General features: G+C 44.2%; 1 protein-coding gene across 7 annotated transcripts in view; it reads right to left on the reverse strand.

The window, feature by feature from the left end:
• Nucleotides 1-20,726, reverse strand: part of LOC146810867 (RUN and FYVE domain-containing protein 1-like) — a 516,661-nt gene that overhangs the window by 433,471 nt on the left and 62,464 nt on the right. For 4 of the 7 annotated variants that reach the window (XM_085617892.1, XM_085617897.1, XM_085617895.1 and 1 more), the window contains exon 2: nt 11,802-11,975. In XM_085617892.1, the coding sequence (XP_085474018.1) occupies nt 11,802-11,958 (157 nt within the window). In that variant the 5' untranslated portion in view covers nt 11,959-11,975. Of the gene's footprint in view, nt 1-11,801; nt 11,976-13,465; nt 13,574-20,726 lie in introns of all 7 variants that reach the window. The other 3 variants (XM_085617898.1, XM_085617896.1, XM_085617893.1) reach the window with 1 other exon arrangement.

The following is a 20,726-nucleotide window of genomic DNA, read 5'->3' on the forward strand; positions in this document are numbered from 1 at the left end:
AAGCCGCCATTACCCCCTTGACAACACTGGCTGTTCAATGCATGATGTGGGAATAAGCAGAAAGGAAACCATAGCGCTTCATTTTCTGCTCTCATTCTTCGGTGAGAAGCTATTCAGACGCAATGTTTAACCAGTGAACTGAACAAAAGTGACCTAGAAGTCACAAAGCCGGCATTCGGCTAAACCCCGGAGTCTTGTTAACATAGCGACATGGCAGCTAAAGCAAACATGGGAAAAAACACACAAACAAAACAAGCGAAAGTGCCGCCAGTGTGAAAAATAGTGTGTCCATCTCACGCCGCAAGTAAAGCATCCAGTCCCCACATGCACATCTTCTGTCCGTCCGCGTGCACATTTGGAATCCGTATTGATTCCAAAAGGCCCTCGCATGGCGAGAGCAACGCATGCGCGCTGCTAACGCCAGGCGAGACCTAAAAAACAAAAGACTGTAGTAAAAGTAAGATGATTTGAGGCCTGATCACAAGAGCAAAATGACATTAAGGTGAACCTATGAAAGTTGATATTAACAAAGCAAAACTCTTTGCGATCTTGTGTAGTAAATGTATCATTCCTATTGAAGTAACTGTACATTGATCATTAAATGACAAATGAGACCGCTGTGCAATACTGAATACATGTTATGTACTTAAAGAACCTACTAGTCTAGTAGATGATAAAGAGACAGGAAGTGTACAGCAGCAGACAAGAAAGTTATGAGGTAGAATCAATGCTAGGCAGCTATAGTATTGAGTAACTGACATACAGCAGCAGGTTGTTGAAGAAAACTTTGGGCCTCTGCACTTACTTATTTTTTGTAAGTAAGCTATATAAAAATATATAATTGTGCATTAAATACGTTTTTGCTAAAGAATGCAAGTTGTATAAAATGAAATTGCCTTTTCTCAAAGATTTACTTAAACACTCTGCAGACACAGACTGCCAAACTAACAAGAAGAACCCTCAGTCATCTCCCTTGCATGCTGGTAAGATAATTTAACAAGAACTTTGCTATTGTTTTAAAGTCAACAGTATTTCTATCAAGAGCATCATACCAGACAGTACCCATTTTATTCTACCTAAATTCAGAACATTTGCAAACATTCTCCAAGTCAGAACCTTTTATAATAAGTCTTACATTTACATACGGACATTAAAACAGATTTGAAAATAGAATATCTGGCATTATATGAGAAACTACATGAAACAAACATCCAGAGCCAGACAATCCGTATGTGATGAGCTGCATATGGTGCATCTGATCAGGACAACCCCTTACACCAACATTAATTTTAGAAAACATCTCAATGGGTGAGTTATATTTTCTTCCTTCATCCTCTCTCAGCTTCTATTCTACTTCTGCAATACACTGCTGACATGAATCGTCGGCCCTTCTTGCAGAGTCATCCCTCCACCCCTAACTTGTCTATTTAAACCTCAACTCCAAAAGTGTAAAGCTGAGCCATGTAGGTAAAGGGGTGAGAGATTGAGCAATTCTTACTATGGTATCTTCCCTGTTTGAGCCTGTTATTTCAAGAAATGGCCTTGGGCTTTATCCATGCCTCTTGCTGTTCCATTATTCCAAAGTGATCCTTTCCTAAACCCCTTCTGTACTATAAAAAATAATCTAATTTTCCAATTTTCTTTCCTTCCATAGCATCATTCTGCTATCAATACTGTTACCAAGAAAAGTTAGACATCTGCTATTTTAATCCCAATGGTCTCTCTCTCGCATGGACTCTATAGTGTAACTACAGCAGTGTCAGTATCCATTGCGTGCCCAAGTCTTGCCTATGGTGCTCTTTGGTGTATTCTTCAGATCATTTACCAAGGTTGCCTGTATCGAAAGTATATATGAGGCAGCCCTCTGTTGTGGCTGAATAAAATTTACTGATCAAGTGCTGTGGCTGCCTGCATTCACTGTGTCTCGCAAACGAAGACTCTTGTGGCTATTTACAATGGCTACTTTTCTCCTGTGCATGCATGTGGGCTACTCTGCAGTTCACTTGAGTGGATCCTAGCTGCCTACAACAAGCACAATCTTGTATATTGCCCCTCTGTCGGTCATGGATGACTTTGACCTTACCAGGCAAATACTGATGTTGGTTTGCCATTGAATGCGACTTGCACGGCATTAGGACTTAGCCTCCTTGATTGGTAACATTTGTTTTGGTCCTTCGCAGGTGGTCTAGTTTAATTTGTTTGTGAGCCGGACTGTTTCCAAGAAGGACCGACAACTGCTCCTCTTACTCAGAAATGGAATCTTAAGATCTTTCATCACAGCAGCCTGTGTCCAGTGCATGCTTATGGTTTTCCCAGTCACTTCTGACTGTAATCTAAAGAGCATTTACCACAGCTACTCTTATCGAGTGCATTCTTGTAGGTTGGTCCTCCTCCGCGCAAATTCAACTCAAACTTTGCCCTTTTTATGCAAGTATACAAGCAGTACTTATCCCCTTTTCCTTATTACAGACCATGCATAAGCACAGGGACATATTGAGTACATTCTACTGCTCATCACACATGACACTTCCCACACAGACCATGCTCATAATTCTTTTCCTTTCAACCAGACACTACAAAACAGTAATATAAAGTAAATGTGTTCTTTCTCTCACACTTCTTTTCTCCATTAAAAATTCAGGCACAAAAACTGAAATCAGGATAAGAGCACTGCCCTAGTCATTCATGTACAACACCAAAACTCTTTAAACATAGATCAAGCTGCAGTTCAACAATCTTACAATGAAGCATTCCCCCACAATGTAGTGCTAACCATCCACCAATGAGTTTTGGAGAATCAGAGAAACTGCTTCAGAAAATATATATATATGCAATTAAAATGCAATATACACTACAAAGATATAGAGATTTTTATTGATGTAGCAGAATTTCATTTCTGCATGTGACGCCCTCCACAATTTTAGATTCAGGGTGTTTTCACTGGATGATTGTATTATTTTGGTTCTGTATGTTGTATTTGTGAAATATGTTTATATAAGACTTTTAAGTAGTTGTTTTATTAATCAGTAATAAACTATTTACTTACAAGTTAGACATCAGGTTTTTGTTCAGCGTATGCGACAGCCTTAGACTCCTAGCGCTTGCAACCCCATTTGTTGGACAGTGCACATTACCTTCACTGACTATGTTCACCACAACATGTTACTTTCATGGAACATTATAATCATACATCAGCTCCAACAACTGACCAACAACAAATGGGAAATCAGTTAATGAGTGCACTTTTGTTTAAGTTTAATATGGCTAAGTAGTTCTATTTTGCCATCTCCAACTTGCTTTTCCTAGTATGTAAACGTAAGTGCATATAACCACCAACTGTTACAACTGATAAATATGAAGATCGAATATATATTTAGCTGTCTCAGAAACATATACTTGAACAGTTATTTGGCCATAGGATAAGCAACTTGGGTGGCTGGGTGACTGGGCGCACACAACCGTAATATGTTACAAGTTAATACCAATGCTCAATCTTCTTAGGGTTGTGTCCAATATTATCTGGTGCTCCAGGGTAGGAAGAGACACCTAGTGTTCCTCAATGGAAAAACCAAGCATCGATGAAGGGCACACAGAAGTCAAAAGTTTAATTTCCTTATTAGTGTTGAGTTGTGACATCTCTAGTCACCTTAATAAAGACCTGACATAGCTGCTAAACTGTACTAAGTTATTACAGTTGAGCTCTGACGTCACAATGCCGGCTGCCAGAGCCAACAGCCAAGGTGAAAGACATGTCACAGAACATCATTATAGCTACAGTTGAAACAATGAAAACAGAAACTGGCCTTTCGTTTCCAGATATGTTTTTCTAAAAGAAAAAGTGATTAGTAGAAAGCAGATATTTAAGACAGCGTGGTAATTTTTTCACTACTATTGGTTCAGAAAGATGGAATCTCAATGGTTCTACATAAACTGAGCCACAGCATCTTTTTAAAAAAAAAAAAAAAAATTTCATTTTTAAAACTGAACAAACAGCGCAATACAAGTTTGCATGGGATCTCCATAAAGACATAGTCACCAACCAGTACATATATTTTCCCATCAGCACAAGGAAGTCTCTCCCTCCTGCATCGGGATTCATGTGGACCAGTGTCCTCTGCTCATATCATTACTCTACGATCCCATATATGCACATGGAGTCTGGGAACAATGGTGTCTGGGCCTCGCCAGTGATCACGAGGGTACCACTTCGTCGGGCCCCTGGGTCGGGGACCCTTGTGTTGTACATGCTGCGGCCTGTTGCGTGTCCCCCCCCACGTCGTACCAAAGTGTTGTCTAAAGGGGTCCCAGATTTTATAGAATTTCTTGGGACACCCTCTGCTGCAATATGTGGTCTGTTCAGCTATCATATACATGTCGATACCCCTTGTCCACTCCTGAATGGTCGATTCGTCTGTCACTCCCCATTTCCTGGCAATGTGTCCCTTCGCTACCACCAACCCCAATGAAGCAAAGATCAGTTGCGTTCTGGTGATGTCAACCTCACTCGGTATCCCAAGTATCCCAAATCTGGGTTCCACTGGTAACGTCACCCCCAGGACAGTACCAAGTAGCCCCACCACTTGTTCCCAGAATGTCTGAAGTTCAGGAAATGTCCAGATCGTGTGGAAGAAACCGCCGTTGTCCGCTGCGCAGGCCTGACAAAGTGGAGAGTCCACCCCTTTCCATTCTATGTAGTCTGCCCCGATCGTAGTATGACCGATGCAGTATCTTCAACTGAATGAGTCGGAGTCTCGTCTTTATGGCCACTTCCCTGGGGTGCATCAGGGCCGCCTCCCAGTCTATGTCCTCCATGGCCTCAACCTCACTCTCCTATTGTGACCGTAGTCTCCCCAGCCCATCGGGGATGTTGTTGTTAATGGTTTTGTATGTGAATGAAACCGCTTTTTGGGCAAGCTCTTCTTGCAGGAGTCTACCCTCCAAAGGCGCATATTTCCGAAGCTGGTCACACAAAACATTTTCTGCCAGCCATGCGTGGCACAGCTGGGCGTATTTAAGGAACAGCGAGTCACTTATGTTGTATTCTTGTTGAAGTTTGGCCCACGTTATGAAGTCGCCCTTCTCAACTATGTTGCCTATCGTGGAAATCCCAAGGAGATCCCAAGACCCAAACCCAGTGAGCTTGCCTATTTCCCTTAATCGAGTCCCCTCCCAGAGTGGGGTGGCTTTCGTCACCCGTCCTGCCCAGCACATGGTCTTGAAACGTCGTCGACACCAACAAAGGGAGAGCAAAAAAGATTCGTTACACCCTTACATGCCTCTCATTGTTTTTTAAGACCTCTTAAACACTATGTTCACTCTGTAGGCTATGATCACCTCACTGGGTTCTATTATATCTTTTTTCACTTTTTTCACCATCTTTCTTATGTGCCTGAAAAATATAAAATGTTTGTGATACAATTGTGATTTGTGTAATAAATTGTATTTACTTCGGCTGAAGTAAATAAGCTCTCCAGGCTAACTAAGTAAGTGTCTTCTTTGGCAAAGTGAAATAATCTTTTGTAAAAAAATGTTTTTGCTTTTTGATTAAATCAGCTGGGAGTATAATTTCTACTCCATATTATAAATGACTATTTTGAATAAGTTCCTTGTGAACATTTTTCTTACTTAACAGCACATGGTCCTGGTCGCCCTCGTCCATGCCGCCAGGGTCACCTGAGTCGCGGGCAGCAGGCGAGAGCCACCCTTACCTCCATACAGGTAGTGCACGTGCATATGGGGTAACATGACCTCCCTCTCGAGCCGGTATGTAGGGTGTTGTCTGTGTTTGTGTATCCATTAGTTTATGGGTATCAAATGAGATGCCCAGTAGTAAGCCTCAATGTCGGAGGGTAATACCTCCATTGTAGGGATTGCGTTGCAATGTTTTCAGCGCGATTCTGGGGTGGCCCCCTTGCCAAAGTAGTGTTTGGAGTGCACCATTGATCTCAGTAAAGATGGCATGGGAAGGGGATGGTAGGAGTTTTGCAGGGCATAGAGAAGTTGAGGCAAGGTGATCATTTTAAAAACCGACCGCATGACCTAGTAGGGTAAGGGGGAGGTCACTCCATCGCTTCACGCCAGATTTAAAATTAGTGAGGACTGGTCCCAAGTTTTCCCTTCTGCACACCTCGGGATGGGGAGTAACGAAGATGCTCAGATATTTAAAGCCACTCTGCACCACTCGATGGTCTCCCGGCAGGGGACAGCCTATTTGTCCTGCAGACGGACAAAAGAGTGTGGACTTGTTCCAGTTTATTTTATATCCCGAATAGCTGCCATAATCATTAATCAGTTCGAATAGGGCCGGGATGGTCATTGCCGGGTGCGAGATATACATCAGGATGTCGTCAGCGTAGAGAGAAATCTTCTCCTCTTCAGTGTCTGTGGGTGTAATATGGAAGCCACGGATAGAGGGGTGTGCCCGTATCACGCACACCAAGGGTTCGAGGGTGAGCGCGAAAAGAAGGGGGAAAAGAGGGCATCCCTGACACGTTCCCCTCTCGATGGGAAAGGGTGAAGAGCACAGTCCGTTGACTCGCACCGCAGCCATCGGCTGATTATAGAGAAGTGAGACCCAGCTACGAGATTTCTGCCCAAACCCAAGTTTGGCCAGGGTGGCGTCAACCGCGTCGAATACTTTTTCGGCATCTAATGACAGGAACACCTGCGGGCTGTTCCGGTTCCGTGCCTTCATGAGCCAGTTGTGGGTGCATCTAAGGTTTAAGCGAGTGGACCTGCCTGGCATAAACGCCGATTGATCCTCGTGGACCAGGCCCTCAAGTACCCCCAGGAGACGGGTTGCCAATATGGTGTCCAGGATTTTGACTTCCGAGTTTAACAGGGAGCTGGGTCTGTAGGACCCACAGTGGTCTCTGGGCTTGCCATCCTGGAGTATGACCACATTGTTGGCCATCCGCAAGTCCGGTGGGAGAGCACCTTCCTCATGTGATTCAATGAAGAGTCGGAGGAGATGGGGGCACAGGATACTCTCATATCATCTAAATAATTCCGCAGGTAGCCCGTTGGTGCCCGGCGTCTTCCCGGGACGAAGTTTCGTAATTGCGTCCTGGACCTCTGCCAACGTTAAGTCTCTCTCCAGGCTCTGTGCCTCAACTTCCTCCAAAAACGGCATGGGAATCTCCTCCAGGTAGGTCTGGACCTCGACTCACGACTTGGACGTTCTGGCCCGGTATAAGTCCCTATAGTACCCTGCGAAAGCGTTGGCAACCCCGTCGTCGGTGGACTGGACGGTGCCCTGAGGGTCCAACACCTCCCTCACCCACCTATTCTGTACCTCTAGTCGGCTGATCCAGGCTAGTAGCTTCCCAGCCCTGTCCCCTACCTCGTAGAGGCGGTGTAATGTGGCTAGGTATGATTTTTTTGGCGTTTTCTGTGGCCAATTCCTTGTATTCCCCTCTCAGATCTGCCAATTTGCGTGCGATGTCAGGGTCACCTGCCTTTCAAGCTCCATAATCTCTTGTTCCAAAATTGTTAAAGCTTTATCTCTGTCTTTCTTTTCCCATGCTGCGCAGTTTTGGGCTCTGTCAACACACACAATCTTTTAAAATCTGATTTACAGTGAACAGTTTCTACTATCGTATTGCAAAACTGCTTTTTGGTGCTTTTAATTTTGCGGTATGGATTCTGCTTTTATTCTTCATGCATACAATGCAAATAAAAGAGCAAGACACTAACTAGGGACTTAAGTGGTTTATAGGAAGGACGAAAGTATGAGCATGTATTATACGTAATAAAATACGCTCTGCTGTACATTAAAAGGATATGGTAAGTTACCTCAGAATTCCATGAATTTATAAAAGAATTTCATGACTTTATAAAGGAATTCAACTTTCGGCCTCATCCCTCTAGAGCAGAGGTCTTCAAACTTTTGGATGCCGAGACCCCCCTGTCAACATTTTGAGGCGTAAGGACCCCCTCCTGACAAAAATGTCTAAACCTGTTGACTAAATTGCGTGGGATGAAAATGTAAATGAGGTTATGTGATGCCGCGTATTTTGGGATAGCATTGCTTCATTATTTTGATATTTGTTACACACAGTAACGCTGAGGAAAGATTTCACCCAATCAGTACCCATTTATAACCAAAATACAGCAATTATCATCAAAAAGATTTCAAGTCAACCTTTGTGAAGGGCCTTCCACTCTGCAGCAATACGTGCTGCCACATTAGAAGCTCACCTGGCCCTGACCGGAAGAAGCAGGGGTCCCTTAAAACCCTGGCGGTTTTGTGTAGAGTTAAGCCGTTTACCCATGCAGCTTTCCTCTCACCCCCTCCCTTCCATCCCTCTCTCCTCTCCTAACCCCGGATCCCTCTCTCACTTTGCAGGTCATTTTCTTTCACCCCTTTTTACAACTTCTGAACTCTCCCCATTCAACCTCTCACTTCACCTTTAATCACCTCTTGCCATTCTGTCCTTTCACTGCCCTCATCTCTAACAGTCTCTCACATTTATCTCATGGCCTCTCTGGCCCTGTCACCTCCCGTGCCCCTCAGCACTTCTCATTCACCTCGTCTCTTCATTCAAATTTTTGTCTATTTGTATCTTACACCTCTCCAGTCCCCCCATTCCTCTTTCACATCTCCCCTTTGTTCTAACAGAAGCCCTCACCTTTGGATCACACTCACTTCTTGCGTGTCCACACTTCTCTTCGACAATTCACATTTCTCCTCATCCCTGACCTCTTCAATCAAATTCTCTCACTCCCTTGCTGTCCTCTCTCATTTTGGGTGCGGATGCAAGTTCAGAATGGGATGAATGAATGTATGATTACTGATGGGCTTGTTTGAGTGAGTTGCATATTGAGTAGTGAGGGGGACAGGTGAGTGAAGTGTCACATGAGTGCAGGATGAGTAGTGTACTCGTGTGACTGCAGGTTGAGGTATAGTGTGAGCAGGACAAGTGCATTTTGAGTGCAGAGTGATCACTGTGAGTGCAAGGTGAGAGGGTGAATGGTGCAAGTGCATGGTGATCAGTGTGAGTGCATTGTGATCACTGTGAGTGCAAGGTGAGCGTGACAATAAAGGGCGAGAATGAGGAATGAGTTGTCTGAATGCAGGGTGCATTCCCAGACCCATGAAGTAACTCAGCATGTTATTGACGGGGCGTAGACTTTAAGATCTAAGTTAAACTATTGCGGCATTAATCGGGGATCGAGGGTGAAGGAAATAAATAATGTGCTGATCCTGCAACAAACTTCCAGTCCTATGGTTAGGGGTACCAGCAGATTATTTTGATGGCCCAGTCGGTACAAAAAAAAGCAGTCACCTAAAGCGGTATTTTCAGCGCTTATCTGTGCATACTTCCCTGGGCCGGCTTTAGTGCTGGTGGTGCCCTGTGCGACAATGTTTGTTGGTGCCCCCCCAATAACCACCCCACCACGGATTCTCTCACTAGCACCCTTTAACAGTGACCAAGTCTCCATAACCCCACACTCTCAGATGCATTGAATTAGTTATATAGTGCCACTCATACCAGTGTAGGGTGTCCGAGCACTTTGCATCACACACACATTACACAGAGACAATCAATCATAAGTGTGTAAATCAGTGTATAGGAAATGTTACATAAGCCAAAGGACTAAAAGTATAGGAGTCACATGTCATCCATACTGGTAAGCAGCATAGTTCAAGAGTGCTTGGTGTGGAGAAGCACAAACTCAGAGTCGAAAAAGAAACAGCATAGTTGGGAGTTTCCTTTAATAATAAGAATTGATTTCTAGCCAAATTAACCCTTTTTGCAACATTAATCAATGGTCTAATAATGTACTCTTTGTAGTGTGCATGCTGTTCTAGGATGAAAGTTAATAGCTCACTATTCTATATTAGGACTTTAAGTTATAAATTGCAAGTAACAAAAGGATGTCTCTTTTGAAAGCAGTAATCTGCTGATCTCTTCACATCATACGCACTCTGTAATCTACTTGGTACACCTTCTTTGCAGCAGCAGGCATATTAACCCTCTGCACTAACTTCACCTAAGTCAAAACCTCAACTATACAAAATTCTGATCTCTCTCCAGGAAGATAATTAATCACAGGAGTTATCTTGACATTTATGTGAGGCCTGGTAATTGCCGGGGAAAGAAACGCTGCCGGCGCCCCCAGAAAGCCAACTTTGTATTCCTTTCCATGAAATGCATTCTCACACTACGGCAGTGAATGGAAAATCCAAATGTAAGGAATAGGCACAGTGGGGACCCAGGGGGTACTGGAACCAGCAAAAAAACCTAAGCCTCTTTAACCAGTTTACAAAGGCATGTTAAAATGCAAATGGTCTTTAAAGACCTGTGAAAAAACACGGGGGTGCCGGAGATAGGAATCCAGACACGGGCCCAGCTGAGCCCCCAGCAGCTCAAGTTTCACTGCAGCAGCCGGGCTGAGACACAGGAGGGGGGGGGGGGAATTGTGGGGGGATGCTGAAGCCCTTGGGCAGAAGTGTGACTGGGAAGGCGCGACCCCCTTTGCATCACTCCACGGCCCCCCTGGGGGTCGCGCCCCACAGTTTGAAGACCCCTGCTCTAGAGGGTCATGGAACTGCTTGGCGAGTTTGAACATCCTTATAATTTAAGACAGGGGGGACTTTAATCCATATATTCAGCTAAGAACATACATGGTAGACATTAACTCAATGACAGTTGCTGGAAAAGGGAGTACTATCTAATGACTGATGGCAAACATACCCTTTTACAAATAGGACCTGCAAGTGCCCTTGAGCATTAACACCAGTTTTGAGATAATACAAGTTCAAATGTTACATATCTTCAGGTAACAGACTATGGAAATTTCTTTTCCTACATCGAAAATAACTTAAGCACAGAGGAAGGCTTAAAAAAGTGTCATTTAAGTAGAAACCTCGATAACCTAGTTGATCGTTGATATGGATCAAATACAGGCAATAATAGGAGCTAGTCTTTGAAATTGGATACATAGACAAATAATTTGTTGAAATAACACATCGATTAACAGCTATTGATAATTTTGCACGGATTAAAAGTATGAAAGGGAATTTATGATGAGTTTTTGTGAGCAATTCACTGATGACTTCAAAGAAAGAATCATTCTTAAGTTATTTAACATGGAACAAATTTTTTAGATGACTTATCTGTGTAGAACATGGTTTACAATATTTCTTTTGAATACATGTACAACACTACAGATCAAGCGTGTTTCTCTGCAGTGTCATTCAGTATGCCAGCAGCACAGATTGTGTATGCCGGGTAGGTGGATTTCAGAATATTGGGGAGATATCAAATAAATATTAGAACATTGGAACGTTGGGAGCTTCATTGAAAACAATGGAGTAGCTCTGGGCATATAATGGCTGGTATAAGCCCGGCGCTCCAACATTCCAATGTTTCTTTGTTCACAGCTGTGGCTGTCAACAAACTCTTCAGGGATCCTGAGGGGATTTCAACCCCCTCGCGCTCCCTGAAGCCTTTGTTTTATTTGTTAGAACATTCTGCCCTCTAGTGGCAGAATGTTCTAATAGCCTTATAGCCCTTCGTAGCTGGGCTATACTGGCTATTAAAGTACCGCTCCCTTGTTAAAGGCCCTCGCCTACGGCTCGGGTCTTTAACGCTGGAGCGGGCCTTTAATAGCCGGTATAGCTCGCTACGGAAGGCTATAAGGCTATAATAAATTATGATACAGCTAGTTTATTAAAAGCTAAACCAAATATGTAAATCTGTAACTGCATAGCTTTTCTTTCAAACAAGTGCATTAATCATTTATTAATAAACAATTGTAGCAGTTCAAAAATTAATATGCTATTGAACACTTACCTTTCAGGCCATGTTTAAGGCAATGCTCCAACACCACAAAGAACTGTTGGAGTGGAGGATAATCAGAATCCAATATTCTGCCCAAGGATAGAGCAGACTGAATTAAGACTTTTATACTGAGTTTCATCATGTTCATCAAGTTAGCTCTCTCTTCCATTATGGCAGTTTGAATGGCTGTGGAAAATTGCGAAAATAATATTTATTGATACAAATAGTACAAAAGTGCAGATTTTTGGCATACATCATAGTTGAGCTCCTCAGAGAACATTAGGAAAAATATTTCTTGAAATGTACCATTTATAATTTTGCGGGAGCTGAACCCACAAATTAAATCACCTCAAAATTACCTTTGAAGTTTCCGCTCCAGCACCCCTGATCTTGTGTTAAAGAACACCACCCTCCTCAACATCAGGCCCAACATAAATTTGGCAGAGAAATTGCATAAGTAATTGGGAACACTTAATTGAGTTCTAGAACAGGAACAAGTTAAAGGGGTTTATTACAAAATCTCAAAAATCAGGCAGTACAGAAATAAGGTCAAATTCCATGAAGACATAAATACAGAGTAAATAGTCAGAAATCAGAATAATTCAAAGTACCAGATAAACAGCAAACTCAGTGGAGAATATAGCAAGGGGATAAGTCTCTAAAAAATGGGACAGTGTCTTTGGTGAAAAAGGAGAGGTCTCTCGTTATAGCTCTCTCAGAAGTAAATCAGATAGTATCTCGGCTTGAAAAATGAAAAGTCTTTTAAAATAGAACTGTCTGAAACACCAGGGGAACAGACAGCATCTCTATTGGAAAGGAAAGGTCTCTGGCTAACCCCCAAAGCCATGTGTTTTATAAATATCTGAGGCACACAGAATAATGGAAAACGACTGATTCAGCGTGATATGACCACAGATAGCACAACATTAACCAATTACAAATTAATATGTCACAAAATCTAGGGCAATACATCTAACCCCATTCAACGTAAGCCTCCAGCTTCTTCTGCGTGGTTGCTGTTCAGAGATGCAGAACATCATGAAACATTTTATAACTATTGATACATACACCAGTGGATTCTATTTGGCGCACAGCGGAACTACATCAGAAGTGTCCCTGGACACTCAGCAACATTAGAAACATGAAACAAGCATTTGCAATGCAATAGGTCTCACATTACTGAAAGTTTGAGCTATTGCTGTTGCAAACAATAATGCAATGCCAATAGCGCAAACTTTCAGTAATGCTTGTTGATTTTAGTTGGCTCCACTGACAAAGACTTTATAATGCTTGCATGTGACTATGTTACATTATGTATTCGTATGTCTTAAATAAACACAAAAATAAAATAAAAAGAGTTAAAAGGCAAAAAAACAAAGTTAGTGAACAATCCTTAATGGGAAACGTTTTCGGAAACTTGGCAAATCAGATATAAAAAAGCAGGGTGCAAACAAGTTTACCTGCTTTAAACCATATTAAGTGCTTACCCTCTTAGTAAGTAGTTTCTCTTGTTCTTGTATTCAGGTACATCCTGAAGACAGTAACTGACCAACCCCTTTCCAGGCACGTCCCATTCTCCCAATTCATTCCATCAGATCTGATCACCTAACTGAATGGGGAAACAGCCTTTACCACAAAGGCTTTTCTACGCGTTACGTTTACAACGGTAAACTTACCTCGTAAACGTCTTTACAATGCGTATTGCTTCCACGACCGTCTTTACCACGCAAGCAACGTCTTCACGGAACGTCTTCTTCCTCATCCGATTCAGTCCTGATTCAGTCCTTTTTTAGTGTCGGCGAAGACGTGAGAAAAAGGCAAAAAAAAGAAAAAAATACCACTTAACTCGAGAACTGCAGTTTCTAGAGTTGAATTTGGAGGTGAGAATATTTTTGTCCATGTTCAAAGTAGATCATAACAGTTGTGTATATAGAGAATTTACAGAGTTATGAAAACGAGGGGACAAAAAGTCTACTTTGTGGGGTCATTAGATCGATGAGGCAGGCCCTTCTCTAAAAAAAAAAATTAATCACCACCCTCTTGCTGCAGAGAGTCATCCCCGTGCAAGAATGAGTTTTAACTTCTTTCTGGACCACATGTAATTTAGCACTGCTCCCAGGTTAGAGCTAGGGAATTTTATAGCCGAGGGCTCTACCTTCTCCAGGATCAGCCTTCTTGTTTGTGCCCTTTGAAGGATTGTTGAGTGCTGAGGTGAGCAGGAGGGTTCCTAATTGGTGAGCAGTGGGGACGCTAGTGAGGGAAAACATTCTGGGCCTTTCCAAGGTAGAATTTGTGGGTGATGCGGAGACAATTCAAATACATCTTTGCTTCCACCGAGAGTCGATGGATTAGTTTCAGTGAGGGTTTGAAAATATATTATACTAAAGTAAAAATTCAATGGTGTCTGCCGGATGCTCAAAACTGTATAGATGCGTAAATGACACACTTGTAAAATTAGAATTGGGCATGCATCCTTCAGTTTACTGCATAAAATGAGCTCGTGTACTGGTTATCTGATGTAGTGCACACAAAGGACCTACTCGTCTTCAAAAGTGTTTGGGTCTTTGAGGCCACTTCAGAACCCTCTAGTTTTCAAAGTGCTATCTTGGGCATATATGATGGTGTGAGTGGATGTGTCTGCAGCCATGGTTAAATGGGTACCAGCCTGATCTTGGTCCTCTCTTTTTCAATGACGGAGGATTTGGCATGTGAGCTGCTTGAAACTATAGCATATAATTCCCATGAAGGCCAGGGTTCCTAGAGTGCAGCTGTACTGCAGAAAGGAAATTACTGCTTGAACATCAAGTCCATGGGAAGCCAGACTTAAATATGGTGAAATTGCAAGACTGCCCTCAATTTGGAAAAGTTTGGGTTTTTGTGTCAGAATGCTGTCTGACTCTTCCCTCTGAGCAGAAGGACTCTGCTCATCTTAAACTTTGACGGATCAACTGGGTCTGACACATATCTAATGGCAATTAAGCTTGCGGCTTCTCCAGTGCGGGACAATCTTCTTTTACAAGATTGGTATGCCAAACTACTTGGGCAACAGTTAAGAGTAATAGACTTCTTTGACAATCAAATGGCGCCCTGTCAGCCGGGGATACCAACACTGTGTGTCCCAAAAGTCCTGCAGACACTCCTGGTCTTTCTGCAAACCCATGATGTGGAAAGCCTTAGAAGGCAGTTGCCTGTTATTTTTTTTAACATTGCAGTGTTATATTTAGTTAGAATAATCTGCCAGTTGTAAGCACATTTTTCCACACCATGAAATAGCCACAAGCTCAACATACACTGGCTTTGACAATCGGTGCCAGTCTGTTACCTACAACAAACTGTTTACCTGGCATTGTAAAATTTCCAGTTAGATCTCTCCAGATTAAGAAAATATAAAAGTGAAGAAAAAACCTGCAAACTGCTGTAGATCAGAGTGATAAGAGACTAGACCAACAAGTGGTACTTGTTTTTTTTTGCTTCTCTATAATGGATAATGTGTCATAAATACACAGTGCTTATGAGAAGTCACAGCAGGAGAAACAAGTTCATACAGTGATCTTTCTCTAAGAAAGGTGGAGAAAAGCACAGACTGCACTATATGTTACAGAAATGGCAAAAATGTCAGTGTAAGCAGAAGCAAGTTACCGTCTAGCGAGCAAGTGCTACGTGACAGTTAGTAGATGGGACACCCTAGTGTAGGGTTAAGCCGTGTCAGCGCCGGAACAACTGCGGTCACTAAGTTTATCAACCACTGTTATCGTAAGATGACTGTTCCCATTATGAGTTAAAGGTTCCAAGCCAAATGTGAGTCAACTTATCATTATCTGCACATGGAAACAAACATCCATGTGCAGTCAGTTTTGTCTTATGGATTTTGTGGCAAGACATATTTTGGGGCCTCCATGTTTGTAATTTTAATTTTCTGATAATTGAAGCCCACATGATGCCAAACAAACTTTCAGAAACCGTGTTAACTCGAAAACAGTTGAAATATGTTTTTCCAGGGGCCCAAAAATCCTTTAAATGGCAAAACTAAGAGAGACTCCGAGGTGGAGACAGGCAGCGAGGAGAGAAGCTGAAATAAGGAAATAGATATAAGGTGAGCTAGATAAAGAGAACGTTTACTTTCCCGGTGGGTGGGTGGTGCGGGTGAAGGGGGAATGCCTCGCAATATCCCACTTTGTCCAGGTCTTAAAACGTCTTTGGTGATAGTCGTTAACACTACTAGGTCATGCTAAAGGAGTCTCAGTTATTAGTGTGAGACGCTCATGAGCGTCTGATGTGCTCCTTGCCTCCACCACGGGCACTTGTTTCCGCTGAATGGCCATTGAGGCTGTGGTCCCAGCATGCCCTGCTCCTCCTCATCTCTGACAATCAGCAGGAGCAGCTGCTGGGGCAGGAGGGGTAAATCTACCTCAAACTTTACCCTGTTCCATAAAATTTGTGACTCACCACCACAATTCCAATTGCCTCCTCTTTCCTACACTGGGCCAGTAGTCACGGAACACTGCCCCAGGAGTACCCGGCCATGTATAGCTAATCCTCAAACGGCCAGTAGGTCACAGTAGAATCCAGACCTGGAGCGTGGAGTACACGGCTTACGTTGGAGTGTCCTTATCCCAGTGCGGACACTTCAAATTAAATGGTGTAGGCATTTTGTTTAGCTGGAGCGACTCCCTAGTCCCCAGCATAGTCTGATGTATCAATAGAGCGAAGTCTTTCCTCGGGACCCAGGAGACGATGGATGCACGTGGCTGCCAGGGATGCCACAGAGAATCCCAGGAGTAGCAGCCAAAAAGACTGAAGTGAAGGCTGGGTTGATTTGTGACCCTACAAGCAGCTTCTGACCGCTACAGTCTACGAAGTCCATGCCCTGTGCCAGCTCACAGGCTTTGCAGCTGTTGTGGCCGTTAAGCGCGAGGCTCGTGCTGTCCTCGCAGCACTTCACATCCTGAACAGGTGGTGGCGCCATGCTAATGCTATGGCCTCAGGCTACCCTGTATTCTTTAGCTCCATTCTCACGCACGGTCGGACCTCAACATGTCGACCAATTCCAGAAGCCTGTCTCAATGTTAGATACTAGCGGGAGGGCACATAAAATATCTGACCAAGAGAGAAGTAGTTTTGCGTTTTCCCTGTTCTTACCTGGTCGTTAGCGCACGCTGGTATCCAGCAATGAAACTTTTCTTATGTCCCTGCTCATTGTAGGTAGGGGGGCGGCGGAAGTATCGTGCACCCCGGGAAGTTTATCAAGGGGTAATTCAGAACTCACACATACGTTTTCATCTGATTTATGTGCAATTCTCACAGAAATTAAGAAAGCCACATAAAGTACCCATACTTTGCTACGACCCTAGCTTCCGTATGAAGTTTGGGACATTTGCAGGCACTTGACGGAAACAGTTAACCCAATATTGTGCCGCACGTACAATGTTTGCAAGTTACTGGCTCCAACAACACTCGCAGTAGGAAACTACAAGTCTATCTACCTTCTCCTGCAGACCAATGCACACCTTTCGATAATAACGGTTGCTGCAGAGATACTTCCTGCTTTGTCCAAACGCAATATTCCACCTTTCCTTAAATCGAAAAGTAAAAGCTTCACTCAGCGTGATTGAAACAGAGAAACACGCGCTCTGGAGCGCAGAGAAGAATCCTGCTGATTTAATGTGGCGCTGCAGATGTCTGTGGACTCAGCAGTTGGCCACCGGGGCTTAGATTTACAGGACTCATTCCAGTTGGCTGGAGCACAGTTACTTACACACAATACAGTAAACAGCGAAAGGCCAAGGTGCGTTTGACGACCTCAATGATTTAATGACGCGCTTTAGGACTGGGATCGGCCGTGTTAAGGTATTAAAAAAGAAATTGAGTCTGTAGCCAGCTGGACTCGGTTCCCAGGCCCATTTCCCTCCTGAGATCCGGCTGCCTTCCTGCGCCTTGTAAAATACAAGTTAATACCTTGGCAAGCTCCAGTGATGGTAAAGGGCAGAAGGCATCGGATATGCTCATCCTCCCATTAACGAAAGGGAATGAGGGTTCCCTCAGCCGCGCGTGCTGTACACTGAACAAGTACAGACTGGAAGAGACCAGCACTTAAAGTGCCACAAAATCAACCTGATTGAATGAGCCCCTACCCGCACTCGCCCCCTCATGTCATCACTGATAGGCCTTCCGGGAGGTGACGCTTCAGGGCCAAACAATGCTCTGTACCGGTACCAATGTGCAACGTAACAGTCCATACTCAAAAGGTCATTTGTTTCTTTCAAAGTGTAAAAGAATACGCATCTGTTGCTGGCCAGCCTCCTCCAGCCGTGCGCAACCAAAATGCAGAAGCCCATGATAGGCACGTACAGCACCCGCTCTGCGACGACGAAACCAACAGGGAACAAGCCCGCGAGTGGTGCGCGCGTGCGCGCGCCACTGCGAGCCATGGCCTATTTGTGTCTATTACGCGCACTAAGGCGTAATAGACACCAAAAGGCCATGGGAGGAGCAATGTGCCCGCCCCAGGCCAATTGCGTGCAGTCTTTTAGAATAAGACGCACGCAAAGGCTAATGGGGTAGCTCAAAAGGAAACGCACACGCACGAACGTGTGCGATTCCTAGGTCAGCTTAGATTCCCCGTTTTACACCTACAAAATGTCTCGCGCTGCGCGAGCACTTCTACGCAGTGCACCGCTAGGCGCGAGACCTAAAAAAGCTCTATTCATAACACACTCACTTCAAGGGAAATAACCCGCTATGCCACAGTGCCCAGTGTTCAGTAGAAACTTTGAGAGACCGTGGGGGCAAGATGATATTCAGGGGGACATTGCCTGGGAGGGGAAGGAGCAGTAACAGGATGAGCAGTACATCAGAACAGCAACCATGATTATTAAAATGAAGTCCCCATAAAAATGTGGCACAACTGTAATACATTAATAAATCCCCTTCTCAATGTCTCATGAATATCATTTCAAGTTAATATTATTGGTTCAGCATTCATACACACACACACACTTTAAAAGATATATAAACAATTATGGCCAAATAAGGAGAGCATCAGATTAATGGCACATCTCACCAAAGAAAAAACTCCCCACCAGTTGCACCCTAAAATAAAACTACATCAATCTACTTGCCAATGCGCACAGGACCCATCAACCCTGCTGCAAATGAATGATATGGAACTGCAGGTCAACAACTTTTCATTGGTCACATACAATTTCCCTGTATATTAAAAAAAAGCCCAGTAGTAGTTCCTGTTACAGTACACTTACCAAGCTAAACGCTTCTCTGTCCCCAAACACAAGACAACATCCATCTTAAACAAGTAGATACAGGGCAACTAAATGAAAGGAAGGGTACCTCTGTCGCTGATTGCAATATTATTCCTATCGCACAATGCATGCACATACATGCCCCCAAAAGCTCCTGATGATTCCAACTGAAAAGCAACATTGAAAAAGAAAACTGCTGCTGCTGAAAACTAAAGACTGTTCATGAAGTAAGTGTTATCACGCGCTGTATTTATCATTATGCATTTATTTATTTAAAGAGTTTTATATAGCGCAGGCTAGACCCGGTGGTATCAGAGCGCTTTACATACCCAAAATGTGGCGCGGGTTTTCCGCGGTCCGGAGGCCAGACGGGATGGGGGAACGCCACGGCATGTCCTTTCCTACATTGCCCTGCAGCAGAGGCTGGAATCCCGGGACCTCCTTACGGAGGAGATAACCTTCAGGCTCTGCTGGAATCGAACCCAGAGACGAGCGGGAGTGTTGCATCCGTATGCCCCGGAGATACCACTGGGGATACTGACTGCATTGCCACACGGTGGGGACTGGTCACAATTACAACTTTGGGAAGAAGCGGGACTTCAGGTGGTGGGAGACCTTTATGAAAACTGGGTTTTGCTGCCCTACCAGACTCTCCAAGAGCGGTTGGATTTGCCTAGGGGAGGTTTCCTGCTGCACGCAGCGGTTACCAGAGCGATGCAGGCGCATTGGAGGGAGGGGTTAATGGAGCCTAGGACGTCGATGGCCTGTCAGTATACTATGATGGCGGCAGGAACTGTTAAGGCGGTTACGTGCCTATACTCTAGAATGCTCCTCGAAAACCTACAGCCTCTAGCTATACTGAGGGTGGGAGACAGATTTAGACAGGGCTATCCCTGAGAAGGCCTGGGCACAGATAGTACGGCGAGCTTGGAAGAGCACGAGAAACGCAAGGTTCCAACTGGTGCACTTCTACATACTCCACAGAGCATACCTGACACCTGGGAAAATCCAGAAATATTTTAATGTTGAGGAGGCGGCATGTCCCAGATGCCTGAGGACTGGGGCGGAATTGGATCATATGTTATGGACTTGCCCAGCGCTGGGGCCTTACTGGAAAGAGGTGGGAGATACCCTGAATGAGGTGACTGAGAGAGGGCTGGAGTTCGATATGGCTGTTAGCATATTGCACTGGTTCCCACACACGCCCAAAACTAAAATCACGAGTAAATTCGTAGACATGGGACTTATACTAGCAAAACGAGAAATCACGAGGAGATGGAAGGCAACAGTGGGTCCGACTGGCAAACGATGGAAGGGGGAATTTCTTAAATGGGCCACCAGCGAGGGTGCACTGCGGTATCAATGGGCTCATAGGCGCCGTGATGATAAGGCGCTGGAGGCGGCAGCTGCGTGGGAGGCGTTGGTGCAGGCACTGCGAGAGTGTGAGTCAGGGGTAGAAGGCGATGACCGAACCGAGGATGAGGGGGCTACCCCGGAGCAATCTGGGAACATCACATAACTTGAATCATTGATATTCCTTGGACTGTATGCTATTAGAGAGCAGAGATGGACGCATGCGTTGGTGAGGAGGATCGCGGGAGGGGGAGGGAGTGGGAAGCTGTATGGGGGTTAAAAATAGAGGTTTTGTTATGCAGTTTATTGGCTATGCGTCGCATAGGCC

This window comes from Triturus cristatus, chromosome 7 (assembly GCF_964204655.1).
Source record: "Triturus cristatus chromosome 7, aTriCri1.1, whole genome shotgun sequence".
Lineage (NCBI taxonomy): Eukaryota > Metazoa > Chordata > Amphibia > Caudata > Salamandridae > Triturus > Triturus cristatus.